General features: G+C 46.6%; 1 protein-coding gene across 1 annotated transcript; it reads left to right on the top strand.

Annotated features, from left to right (window-relative positions):
* Positions 1-3,099: 3,099 nt before the first annotated feature.
* On the top strand, positions 3,100-11,887 carry LOC100774469 (myeloid-derived growth factor-like). Its single transcript, XM_035447032.1, is given in 3 exon segments — positions 3,100-3,263; positions 11,231-11,322; positions 11,325-11,887. Coding segments are annotated over 3 exon segments (819 nt in total).
* The last annotated feature ends 2,064 nt before the right edge of the window (positions 11,888-13,951 follow it).

Below are 13,951 nucleotides of genomic sequence, written 5' to 3'. Positions count from 1 at the left end.
GTGGGCCGATGACCTCTGACCTACACACAGATGTGACTGAGGGTTCCAGCTTCTTGGCACAGCGAGGGCAATGATTTAAACCCTAGCACTGCAAAAAAGGAAAGAAAAAGAAAGAAAGGAAAAAAGTGCTAAAATTCTATGAGGAAGGTGAGGGAATATTGGCCCATGCCTATAAACACGGAACTCAGGAGGCTGAGGCAGAGGAATCTAGAGTTCAAGCCAATCTAGCCTTCCAGGGAAGGGAGGGGGAAACTAGGTGCATACCCACAATCCTAACACTCAGGGAATGCAGAGGCAGGAGGATTCCCCATGAAACTTCAAAGCCAAACCAGTCTACAAAGCAAGTTCCAGGCCAGCCAGGTCTATGTAGCCAGGTGCTAGCTCAAAATAATGGGAGGATGTAAATTTTCTAACACGATTTTGCATATAATTTAAGGGGGCTGGCATGAATTCCATGGAACTCAGTCCATTAATCCCAGGATAGACACTAATTTAGTTCAGTGCATTCGTTTTCCAAATGTGGAAAGTGAAGCCCCGAGAGGAGCAGAGAGCACTCCAGGGTCACCAGTCAGTGAGTTCCAGGCCCCCAGGACCCAGCCCCCTCCTCTGACCTCCCTTGGCTGTGAGGGATGAAGGACTGGTGAGGCTTCCCACTTGGCTCGGGACCCAGCTGGGTGTAGGGGTCAGGTCAGGAGTTTCCATTTCGTTAGGATGGGGGAGGTGGGACTGACATTACTTCGAGAAGAGAACAAGATGCAAACAGTTTGGATCATCCTGTCTCTAACTCCTGACACCCCTGCCTCCAACCAACTGTGCCCCCATACTCCTGGACCCTGCACGGGGGTCACCCATGGCCCAGTCCAAAGGATGAGGTGCAGGAAAAACGTGCCCTGGGGTGTCCAGTTCCCCCAGGCTCACCAACTCCCTGGTCACCAGTCATGCCCAGGAAGCGGAGGAGGGTCTCCCCACCCGAAGTTGTCTCTGGTCTGCGGTCGAGAATGGGGGTGGGAGGCTGTAGCTGTGGAAAGTTGGCAGAGGCCGCCGGCAGCAGCCGGGAGAGTGGAAAAAATGATATCAAACCCGGAAAAATGCAGGCCGGATGGAGGGCTGGGTGCGAGGGTGGGAGGAGGGGAAGACAGCTGCCTGGGCTGAGAACCCAGAGAGAAGGCCCACAGGAGTTCCCCAGCAAGCCTCGAGAACCGTGGGCAAGCGCCGTGCTTCCCTCGGTTCTTGCTCCACAGCTAGTGAGGGTCTACGACATACCAGGCAGAGAGCCAAGCCCTCCGGAGACGCTGCTGGCTACCTGGAGCTCACCCTGCTTGGTAGGAAGGTACACTAGAGAACAACTAAATGTCACAGGAAAAAGCAGCCATCAAGGAAGGCCCCTCAATTCACCCATGGGGAAAGTGAAGCCAGAAAGAGGACAGGCCTTCCACCCGGCCCCTCAGAATGGAAAGGAAGCCAGGGAAGGGTGTGTGGATAGCCTAAAGCCAGGGGTCTATATCTGAACTCTGTTACTTCCCCCTTGTTGTGCCTCATTTCCCCCACTATAAACTAAGACGTGTGACAATCCCCCAGCCCAAACTTGACTGGAGGATGAAATGTTTTAAGATGCAAAAAAACGGGGCTGGGGAGATGGCTCAGCGCTGTACAGACTCCATGCAAAAAAAAAAAAAAAAAAAAAAAAAAAAAAAAAAAAAAAAAACAGGTCCCATGGCACAGGCTTGTGATCTCAAGACTGAGGAGACAGACATGCAGACCCCTGACCTTCACTCTGTGAGCTGTAGGTTACAACGAGAGACCCTGCCTCAAATTTACAAAGTGAGCTGAGTTGGCACATACCTTTAATCCCAGTGCTTGGGAGACAGAGGCAGGTGGATCTCAGTTTGAGGCCAGTCTAGTCTACAGAGTGAGTTCCAGGACAGCCGGGACTACACAAAGGACCTCTGTTTTGAAAAACAAAACAAAGTGGATGGATGACAGCTGAAGCACAATACTGAGGTTGACCTCTAGCCTCTGCACATGTATGCTATTGCATGTTAAGACCTTGGATAAGTCCAGTCTCGAGGATAAGTCAGCCTAAACCATGAGGATTTACCTGGAAGCTTCTGCCTGGAGAATGGGCCACTGGAGATCTTTAGGAAAATTTCTTTCTTCCTTGGGCCTCAGTTTCCCTATCTTCAAAAGAAAGGAAACTGAATCTGAGCATGTATTGCATTTATGTATTCTCGTGTTTAGTTGTCTGTTGTTCCCAGCCCAAGAAATGGAGGCTCACAAGGCAGAAGTTACATTCTGTTCTGTCTCCAGCTCCAGTGGCTGTAATAGTGGCTGGCTTCTATGGGCGCTCAGTGGATGTTGACAGAATTACTCACCGACCTGTAAAATGCCCTTCCAGTCTAGACTGTAGTGTCCACGGATAAGGCAAAGCAGGGACAGCGCATGAGAAAACCACAGTGCACAACCTACCCTGACTTAGAAAGGTCTTCCTCACCAAAACAAACGAGATCGATAACTCCAAAGTCTTTCCGAGGTCAAGGTCAAACCCTGTGCCTTGATACGCACCTGTTTTCTCATTTCATCACTGTCCCCACCCCCTCCTCAAGAGCTACATTTGCAGATGAGCATGCTGAAGTTAAGAGAACCTAAAAATGGGCTCAGCACCAGTTCAACTCTGCCACTGTCAAGAGGCATCCTGGAGGGACTGAAGAAACTGAAGACAGAGAGGAGAGGGTCCAAGCTCAAGATAGTGTGAGAATAACAGCAAATGTCACTTATGCTTGTGTGCAAAGTACTGTTCTAGGTGCTTTCCATAGGAAACTTAGTAAGTCCTCAAAACCGGTGGTCACCATGCCAGTTTTAAGGTGGAGAAATTGTAGCACAGAGAAGCTCATCCCCAGCCAAGGTTGCACAGTTTGTGAATAGTGCCAGAATCCAAACTATCACAGTCGCTGGGACTCACCAACAGACACTACACCCCGTTGCCTGGCCTGGGGACACGGCACAGAGCAAAAGTGCATTGAAAGCCCTCAGCCTCCAGCTGGGCCACTGCATCTCAAAAGGACAGTACTGTTATGGAAAAATATGATAAAGACTGGGAAGATGAATGTCTCCCCAGGGGCCCCAAGGCTCCTCCGAGTCCCCATCTTTGCTGTGGAGGAGGGTCATGCACTGTGCTGGCCTGATCCAGAGGAGATGAAGGCCACCTGGCTCCTGAGACAACCCAGCCGCTGTTCAGAATACAGAGGCTCCCTGTTGGTGAAACGGTTGGGTTTTTCAGCCCAAACCATGAGGGTTCTGCCTGGAGCCTCTCAAAGGAATCAAGTTCCAACCATGGCTTCCTGTCCTTGGATGGTGGGAAATACAGGGTCTTACAGGACCCAGCTTGCCCCTGCCTTCACTCAGGAAACATGGCCAAGAGTCTGTTCAGTGAAGGAAGGCCTGGAGCCCAGAGGGCATCACTGACAGCCATGAACAACTGCCTGGCTCAGAAGGGAAGGGGAGATGTGGGAAGAAACAACTTTGTGCGGCTCCTTCTGAGCAATTAAGTGTCTCTAGACTCTGGCCACTCATGTGACCTTAGACAAATCAAAATATACAGAAGGGAGAGATTATGGTGGAATTTGTCACATGGTGGTTTCTGTCTCAAGAACTACTTGAACATTCAAATGTAACAGCTTGGAAAAATATACAACGTTCCATCTCAATTTGAGCACTGTCCCCTTCAGTTCAGGGTTCAGTTAAAAATAACAGTAATGATGGGCTGGAAGCTTTGGGTTCACCAAAGTGTGCGGTTTCCCCCACTTCCATCTGCTCCAAAGCGAGGGATGAGTGTGTGTGTGTGTGTGTGTGTGTGTGTGTGTGTGTGTGTGTGTGTAGAGAGAGAGACAGAGAGAGACAGAGAGAGAGACAGACAGACAGACAGAGAGAGAGAGAGAGAGAGAGAGAGAGAGAGAGATGTTCCCATGCTTCATGGATGAGACCAGTTGGTAGAAAGCACAGGCTTTTGAACTGGAAGACATCAGCATTTGGTCCCATCTAGGAAGCTTGGTCTCTGTGCACCCCCAGGCCTCTCACTCACTTTTGAAAGTGATAATTCCAATCCATAATATGAAATGAACTTCGGGGTGCTGGTGTAATGATGGTGAACGCGTTTAGTCTTGGCACTCAGGAGGCAGAGGCAGGCAGATCTCTGAAAGTCTGAGGCAGCCTGGTCTACACAGTGAGTTGCAGGACAGCCAGGATACATAGAGAAACCCTGCATCAAAAAACAAAAATGAAAAAATGAAATGAGCTTTAAATATTTGGAGCCACTGGGTAATGTCCTTCATCTCTCAGAATTCAGTTCTCATCTGGAAAATGGGGGTACTGGCCACCCTGCTCCTTCCCTCTTTTTTTCGGGGAAGGAGGAGGCTTACTCAGTTTTGTGGGTAACAAAGACATGGTACTGGTTAGTATTTTTGTCAATTTGATGCAAACTAGAATCACTTGAGAAGGGGGACCTCAGAGGAGGAATGGCCTCCATCAGATTGGCCTGTCGGTGTGTCTATGGGGTATTTTTTTGTTTTTATTTATTTTTCTAAAATTTCATACAATGTATTTTGATTGTATTTTTTCTCTTACCCCAACTCCTCCCAGATCCCCCTCCCTATCCACCCAATTTCATGCTCTTTCTCTCTCTTGAGAACAAAGTGGGGTTGGAGAATTAGCTCAGTGATTAAGAGCACTTGTAGCTCTTACGAGGACCCAAGCTCAGTTCCTCACACACACAAAGTGACTCACAACCATCAGTAGCTCCAGTCCCAGGGGATCTGATGCCCTCTTCCAGGCAGGCACATGGTGCACAGACATACACGTAGGCAAAACACTCATACACATAAAATAAAATAAATAAAAATAAAAAATAAAAAGATTTGTTTCTAAACACACACGCACAATGGAAACTGTTTTGTGTTGGCTAACTACTGAGCACGGAGTATGGTTGACCCCAGTGTCATTCCACTAAGGAAAAATGATTTTCCCTTTCCTAGCAGCTATTAATTGCAAAAGGCTTCTTGACTAGGTAGGAGGCTTTCTGCCACTTCCCCTTCTCTGGGATTTTGTGTGACCTGAGCCATGCAGGCCTAGGGCATGCTGTCACAGACTGTGAGTTCACATGTGCACCCTGTTGTGTCTGGAAAATGTTGTTTCCTTGGTGTCGTCCACCACCTCTCAATCACCCTCCCCTCTCTTAAGGTCAGTGTGAGAACTCAGATTTCTGGTCTTTAGCACGAAGCTTCTCATACACAGTGAGCACTCCATACTTGGTAGTTATGTTTTTGTTCAATTCATTATACCTTTCCCCATGTATATGCTCTCTGAAACATGCTTTTAGACTACTCAAATATAAACCCGTCAGCTTTACTTTTCACATCCAATATTGTACTTTTGAGAGTCATTTGCAGTGATAATTAGCACAGTTCATACTTTTTAGCAGTGTATAGTATTCTACTGCATGGCTTATAAACACACAAGTTTTTTTCATCTTTCTTCGCATTGGACTTCTTTTGCTATTACCAACAGTGCTGCTATGAACATGGAACACCTGTGTCAGACTTTCTTTTTCCACCTTTCCTCTGTGCCATCTTCTTTGTTTGTTTGCTCATTGTTTTTGAGACAGAGTTTCTCTGTGTAGCCCTGGCTGTCCTGGAGCTCACTCTATAGACCATGCTAGCCCAGAACTCAGAGATCTGCCTGCCTCCACCTCCCGAGTGCTAGGATTAAAGGTGTGTACCACCACCATCTAGCTGTCTGCCATCTTCTGAGTTTCAGCTTACCTGAGGTGCCAGTATGGCCACTCCAGATCCAAGTGTCAAATATGAGCATGACAATATCTAGGGGACATGAGAAAGCTGCTGCTTCACTGGCACAGCCCTTTCATCATCTGGGAGTCTCTCCCAGAAGCTTCTAGCAAGCAAAGTTTACCATTGACAGGACATAGTCAATCTTCAAGCCATCTTCAAGCCAATCATCAACTTGGATTAATCACGGTTTGCACCTGAGCAAAGCTTCCCGATGGGTCTGACGAGGTAGTTCTGCAGGTAAAGGTACTTGCCACTGTGCCTGAAGACATGAGTTCAAACCCTTGGAACCCATAAAGTGGAAGAAAAGAACCATACCCACACAAGATGATAGATAGATAGATAGATAGATAGATAGATAGATAGACAATAGACAAATGTAATAAGAAAAGCTACATACAGGGAAAACCTACCTCTCAGAAACAAAAGAAGGGGCATGTGAGACGGGTCTCTACTCCCCACCCTGGGCTGCCTTAAAGCTGCCCTGCCATGCAAATGCACAAAAGTCACCATTGTTCCCACCCAGAAACTATGTGTCAGGAACTCACACAGAAAAAAGTGGGTCTGAGGCAGGACAGAGAGACCAGGAAGGCGACAGGAGCATGGGAAGGAAAAGGACCCCTGTGTCTGGAGTCTGGCTGGAGTCTCTCGCCAGCTGAGAAGTTAACACCATTTGCTGAGAAAGTGGCCAACATCGAGACAATATTCGTTTTACATAGAGATGAATCTAAATTAACAAGTTACAACAGCCCTGAACCATGCACACTAGCGTGGTCTGGCTGTCTGGATATTTCCCAAGAATCTCCCAAGTAAAACTATTGAATTTGGTTTTCAGTGAAGCTATCCTGTTTCTGTGGACCTGTGAGCTGGGCTTCACCTCACCAGTAGTAACCCTGTTCAGGAAAACTTAAAAAATCATCTGTCACCTTATTTAAATTCCTCAGCAAGTCCTTGAAGGTAGTAACCTCCAAAGTCACCAAAATCATAACTACAACTGTTCTAGAGCTAGTGAGGTCTGATAGACCTAGGAGAAGCCTATCACTCCCTACGGCAAACTACCATCAATTCAGTGACTTCCAATAGCACAGGTCTGTTATATTACAATTGGGCCAAATTGTGGCACAGCATCGTGGCAGCAGTACCCTCTGGAGGCTCTGGAGGAGAAGACACTTCCTTTTCTTCAGCTCCCAGAAGGCAATCATTTTCCTTGGCTCATGGCTCCCTTGTTATGCTGGTCATGTCAAGCCAAGTGCGGACTCCATCTCTCCAACCCCTCTTTTGCTTTCCCCTCCACTCTGAGATTACACTAGGCCCACACAGACCGTACAGGATTGCCTCTTTGTTGTGTGTGTGTGTGTGTGTGTGTGTGTGTGTGTGTGTGTGTGTGTGTGTGTTAGTATACAAACACATATGAAGCTACATGAACAAGTAGGTTCATATGCCTGTACATGAATGTGTCAGGTAGCTTAAGATTTTTTTTTTTTTCAAACCAGTCACTCAGGAAGCAGAGGACCACCTGGTCTCCAAAGCTGGTTTCAGGCCAGTCATGGTCACACAGTGAGACCCTGTCTTAGTCTCAAATCAAAACAAAACAAAAAGCTGGGTTTTGCTTTTGTTTTTTTAAAGAGTCTCACTGTACAACCCTGATTGACCTGAAACTCCCTATGCAGACCAACCTGGCCTCATACTCATAGAGATTCATCTACCTCTGATTCCTGAGTGTTGGTACTAAAATGTACCTCCATGCACCTGCAGGATTTCTTTTTAAATATATATGCATCTGTGTATATATGCCACTTTCCTGGCAGTGGCACCCAAGGGGGCTGGAAGAAGGTGTCAGGTTTCCTGGAGCTGACATTACAGGCCGTTGTGAGTTACCCATTGTGGGTGCTGAGAACCAAACTCGGGTCCTCTACAAGAGCAGCAAATGCCCTTAACCACTGGTTCATCTCTTCAGACAGATGCAGGCCTCTTCCTCCAGGCCTCTTCATCTTATTTTAAGACAGTCTCTCACAGAACCTGGCATTTGCTGTTTCTAGCTGGCCAGCAACTCCTCAGGACCTGCCTGTCTCTGCCCACCAGCAGTGGAGTTAGAGACGCACAACGCCATACTTAACTGCTACGTGAGTGCTGGAGATCCAAATCCAGGTCCTCATGCTTTGCCCACAGCCATTTCCACAGTCGCCAACCCCTTTATATACAAGGGTCCAAACACACACACACACACACACACACACACACACACACACACACACACACACACACACCCCGACGGTCACTAACTGAAAACATTCAGAGTTAGATCACATAAATTATGGAAGTCACAGGTAGACTTCAGAGAGCATCAAGGTGCAGAATAACTTGTCTCAGGTGATAGTTTGCATAAGAAATGTTCCACATAGACTCAGGCATTTGAGCATTTAGTCCCTAGTTGTTGGGGCTGTTTACAGAGGTTTAGGAGGTGTGGCCTTGTTGGAGGAAGTACGTCACTGGGGCAGGCTTTGAAAGTATATAGGCTGGGGCCGGGCGTTGGTGGCTCATGCCTTTAATCCCAGCACTCGGGAGGTAGAGGCAGGCAGATCTCTGTGAGTTCGAGACCAGCCTGTTCTACAAGAGCTAGTTCCAGGACAGCCTCCAAAGCCACAGGGAAACCCTGTCTCGAAAAAAAAAAAAAAAAAAAAAAAAGAAAAGAAAAAAGAAAAAAAGAAAGTATATAGGCTGCCTCACTAGCAGTTCACTCTCTCTGTTTCCTGCTCCAGCTACCATGCATCCCTGCCATAATGGACTCTTATTCATCTGAAACTTCAAGCCCAAATAAACACTTTCTGCCTCAAGATGCCTTCTAATGGCTGAGATTAAAGATGATTAAAGATTCGTATTACCATGATGGTTTGAAAGAAAATGGCCCACAAAGTGAGCACTATTAGGAGGTGTGACCTTGTTAGAGTAAATGTGGTCTTATCAGAAGAAGTGTGTCACTGTGGAGGTGTGTTGTGAGTTCAAGGCCAGCCTGGTCTACAAAGTGAGTTCCAGGATAGCCAGGACTGTTACACAGAGAAACCCTGTCTCAAAAAGCCAAAAACAAAAACAAACAAACAAACAAAAAACCTGAATGGCCAATAGCTAGGCAGTAGAGGGGATAGGCAGGGCTGGCAGGCAGAGACAATAAGGAGGAGGAGGAGGAATATAGGCTAGAGAAGAGAAAGAAAGGGAGAATGAAGAACAAAAGAGAGGGAGACACCCAGGGCCAGCCAGCCAGGCAGCCATCAACCAGACAGACATAGAGTAGGACATACAGAATGAAAGAAAAGTAAAAAAAAAAAAAAAAAAGCCCCAAGGCAAAATATAGATGAAGAGAAACAGGTTAAATTAAGTTATAGGACCTAGTGGGACAAGCATAAGATAAGGCTGGGCATTCATAACTGATAATAAGTCTCTGTGTCATGATTTGGGAGCTGGTAAGTGGCCCAAAAGAAAGCCTGTTGCAGAGGCAGGTTTTGAAGTCACATATATGCTCAAGCCACGCCCAATGAGACGGACCACTTCCTGTTGTCTACACAAGATGTACAACGCTCAGCTACCTCTCCAGCACCATGTCTGCCTGTGTACCATCATGTTCCACCATGATGAAAATGGACTAAACCTCTGAAATGTAAGCCACCCATTTAAATGTTTTCCTCTATAAGAATTGCCATTGTCATGATGTCTCTTCACAGCAATAAAAACCTTAACTAAAACAGAAATTGGTACTAGGGACTGGGATATTGCTGTGATAGGCCTGACCATGCTTTTGTTTGAAGGAATATGGGCCATCGGACTGTGTATTAGAAAAACAACTGAACACTTTAAGTGCTACTTAAATGGGCCATACTAGTAGGAGCATAGAAGACAGTGGTACAAAGAATTATTTGAACTATTGGGGGCTGGCTCAAGAGGTTTCAGGGAGAAAAATTTTGGTGTGTCACCTAGAGATTGTTCTTGTGATAGTATGGTGAAGAGAGTGGCTGCTTTTTGCCCTTGGCCAAAGAGTCTGCCTGAGGCTAAAGTGAAGAGTTTTGGATTAATTTCATTGGCAGAGATTATCTCAAAAGCCTCGTATAGATTTTGTTGTGTGGTTACTAGTGTTCCTGCTTATAAAGATTTATACTGAAAAGGAACAAGCCAAATAAGAGGGGAAAAATGTAAAATTTGAGCACCAGGAAATGAAATGGAGCTAAATTCTTTGTTCATGGAGAAAAATAGATTAAGAAATGGAACAAAGGGAGTGGTAATCTCAGGGCAAAATGCCACCAAGATAAATTTCCAACATGTAAAAAGGAATTAAAGAAAAGCTTAGTGCCAGATGAGATGGCACATGCCTTTAATCCCAGCACTGGGAAGGTAGAGGCTGGCAGATCTCTGAGTTTGAGGCCAGCCTGATCTACAGAGCAAATTCCAGGACATCCAAGCTTAGGCAATGAAGGAAACTATCAAAAACAGAAAGTTGGTGAAAATATAATTGAATGAGGGGGCTATGTTCAGCCCCAGTAAGCAGCAGAATTTGGTAGCTTTGGCCACATGGTTCTAGAGTTAAGGATAGAAGAAAGGGGCTATGGAATTTGCCTCCATGACTAAGGAAAGCAGCTGAGGCCAGGCATGTGTCAGAGGTGTCCCGGAATGAAAATCTCGAGAGGCCATTGTGTGAAGCTGTGAAGTTGAAGCTGGATTGCCTTAGAGGGCCATGGGGTACCTACCAAGGAAAGCTGGTAACAGGGGTGAAACCAGCCAAAGAGAAAGAAGTGTGTTGTAGTCAACAAAGCTGAAAAGAGGAGATCTGAAGAGAATTTTGATATCAGACATGGAGATGCAGCGTTTGGAGCTTGCTCAGCTGGTTTTGGGTCTTGCTTTGGTCCAGTGTTTCCTCACTATGCTCTCTTCCCTATGTTTTGGAATAGCAATGTATATCCTGTACCACTATATGTTGGAAGTATGTGATTTGCCTTTTGATTTTTATTTGACAGAGGATTAAAGTTAAAAGATTGCATGGCTCTCAGAAGAGAGACTGAATGCATTTTTGCATTTATGATATGGCTACAAAGCCTTTGAGGGCCAAGGAGTGGAATGTGGTAGTTTAAAAGAAAATGCCTCCCAAAGGGAGAGCACTATTAGGAGGAGTGGCCTTGTTGGAGTAGGTGGGGTCTTACTGGGGGAAATGTGTCACTGTGGAGGCAGGCTTTGAGGTCTCATATATGCTCAAGCCACACCCAAGTAAAAGAGATCACTTCCTGTTGCCTGCACAAGACGCAGAACTCTCAGCTACCATGTCTGCCTGTACACTGCCATGTCCCACCATGACAATAATAGCCTTAACCTCTGAACTGTAAGCCACTCAATTAAATGTTTTCCTTTATAAGAGTTGTGGTTCCAACCAAGACAGCGGCGCCCAGTGGAGCCTTCTGGACCGCGCTGCTCCTGGTGGCCTCTGTGTCCGAGCTCACCACTGTCCCCACGATGTGAGACCAGGAGGCGTCCTACATTCCTTCTTCCAGGACGTAGGGGCCCGGGGCAAGTTTACGTGCACGTTCACATACGCTTCCCAAGAAGGGACCAACGAGCAATGGCAGATGAGTCTGGGGACGAATGAAGACAGTCAGCACTTCACTTGTACCATCTGGAGGCCCCAGGAGAAGTCCTACCTCTACTTCACACAGTTCATGGCCGAGCTGCCGGGTGCTGAGATGGAGTTCACCATGGCCTATTCCAAAGCTGCGTTTGAGAGACAGAGTGATGTCCCCCTTAAAAATGAGGAATTTGAAGTGACCAAGACAGCAGTGTCTCACAGGCCCGGGGCTTTCAAGTCTGGCAGCACGGCTCAGAGCTGTGACTCTCACCTGCCATGGGTTGCCGCCTCCCCTCCTCAGGCATACTTGCCCCAACTCCTTGTCTGGCACACTGGTTCCCACAGGAGCTGGTGTGACCCTGTTTACAGCTCACACTGCAGCACTCTGCTGAACTCTGTGTCCTGTCACCCATGTCACCAGGGAAGTGCAGGACATGCTGGGTGGGACTGAGGGGACTCCTGGCTCTCCTCAAGTCAGGTGTGGTTTTCCCTCTGAGCCACAGATGAGCATCCTCATCCCTGGGACTAGTTACCCCACCCAAGGCCCCTCCATTCAAAAGGAGGGGAAGAGACAGAGCAAATAAATAACCCCCCGCTGGGACTCTGTGGGGTCAGGAAAAAAAAAAGAGTTGTGGTTGTCTCTTCACAGAAATAGAAACCCTAACTAAGACAATCACCATGCCTCTGTGGGCACATGGCACACAGACGTACATGCAGGCAAAACACCCATACACACAAAATAAAATAAAACCAAATAAAAATAAAAAACAGGCAAGACATGTCTACCATCCCTAGTCTAAAGTCTAACCAGAGACTACCATTTTACAACCTCTGATGAAAACCTGAACAGAGATGAGGAACGGATTATCACCCCCCCCCCAGTCTGCAAGGCCACGCCTCGCCTTTAGGACACGATTACAAGGAACAGTGTGTTCCTTTTATTCACTCCTCACTAGCTCTCTTTCCAACAGTGCCTCTTCCTGCCACTTGGAATACCAAGGATGCCCAATGCCAGGTGGTGTGTATTTCAAATCGAACTTAGAATTACAGCAGTAATACATTTTCATTCGAAGGATAAATCAAAACAATGGAGGATATTCGGTATGAATTTCAAAGATTCCCTTATCTATGAAGCTGCCTGTAGCTGTGCATGAAGGGGAGCCTTCTAAGAACATTTTCTACCTAGATGCCCAGAGGTGGGCAATTTTGGGTTGATTCACCAGCCCTAAAAGGTGAGGACCCTAGTCTGCAGCTCTGTAATTCTGTCAGGCTTTTCTCATGGCTGTAATATGACTACCACAATTCCAAGCATTCCATCCTTAGACTGGTATCCCAAACAACTAGTCAGAAAGGACAATGTCAGAAAGAAAGAACCCCCTCTCTCTCTGTCTCTCCCTCCCTCCGTCTCTCTTTCTCTTGCTCCTTCTATCTTTTTCTTCCCTCCTCTCTCCTCTGTCTTTTAATCAAAGGGGAAATTGTTTACCAGGAGACTTTGGTTTACAGTTCACTGACCAAAATAAATCTTACTACCTTTAGCTGCAAGGGAAGCTGGAAAAGCCACTATAGGGGAGGGGATGAGAATGAGGTTACCGCACCTGCTTTAGGCCAATCCTGCTTCATCCCCTCAGTTTTCCAAACAAGATGACTTCTGTAACGACATGGGGACCATTGGACAGAACTATGGTATCTGCCGCAGAACTCCTTCCATGCCCTTCCCCAAGCCCCTGCCACTGCCTGGAGGTGTCAGCCATTAACAGTGATTGCTTATCTTTTCATCCCAACTCCATATATCCTGTAGAAGATAAGTGGTCTTTTTTATTTTTCATTTCTTCTACATTACCAAAAATGCAATGTTGTTCATCTCTGTGGGATCAAGAAATTCTCATTACATTTAGCAAGAGACTGATTTAAGGAGAACCTACGCAGCTCAGATCAATGAAGTGTGCAGGAAGGCATTCTTATAACCACAGTCCCCAGGAGGCAGGGGGATCCTGAGTTCAAAGTCTAGCTTGGTTGTATAATAAAGCCCTGTCTCACAACAAAAGGTTGAAGTAGATGTCATTGAGCCCAGAGATATGCAACACAGCTACTTCATCAACTCCCACAGTAGTAAGAGCTGGGCATTTTACATTTGAGGAGAGTGCAGATTCAACCCTTGTGCAAAGTCACAAGCAATATATAATTTGAAAGACAAAATAAGAAATACCAGCCAGGTGGTGGTGGCGCACGCCTTTAATTCCAGCACTCAAGAGGCAGAGTCAGGGGATCACTGTGAGTCTGAGGCCAGCTTGATCTACAAAGAAAGTTCCAGGACAATCAGAGCTGTTACACAGAGAAAGCCTGTCTGTGGGTTTGTACATGAACATGTGTGCAGAGGCATGTAACCGCCCAGGGTCAATACCAGATGTCCTTCCTCTGTCACTCTCCACCTTTACTTTTTGTTTGTTTGAGACAGGGTATCTCCATAAGGCTCTGGCTGTCCTGGAACTCATTCTGTTGACCAGGCTGGCTTCAA

Source organism: Cricetulus griseus, chromosome 6, assembly GCF_003668045.3.
Source record: "Cricetulus griseus strain 17A/GY chromosome 6, alternate assembly CriGri-PICRH-1.0, whole genome shotgun sequence".
NCBI classification, from domain to species: Eukaryota; Metazoa; Chordata; class Mammalia; order Rodentia; family Cricetidae; genus Cricetulus; species Cricetulus griseus.
This window is presented reverse-complemented; position numbering and strand designations above follow the sequence as displayed.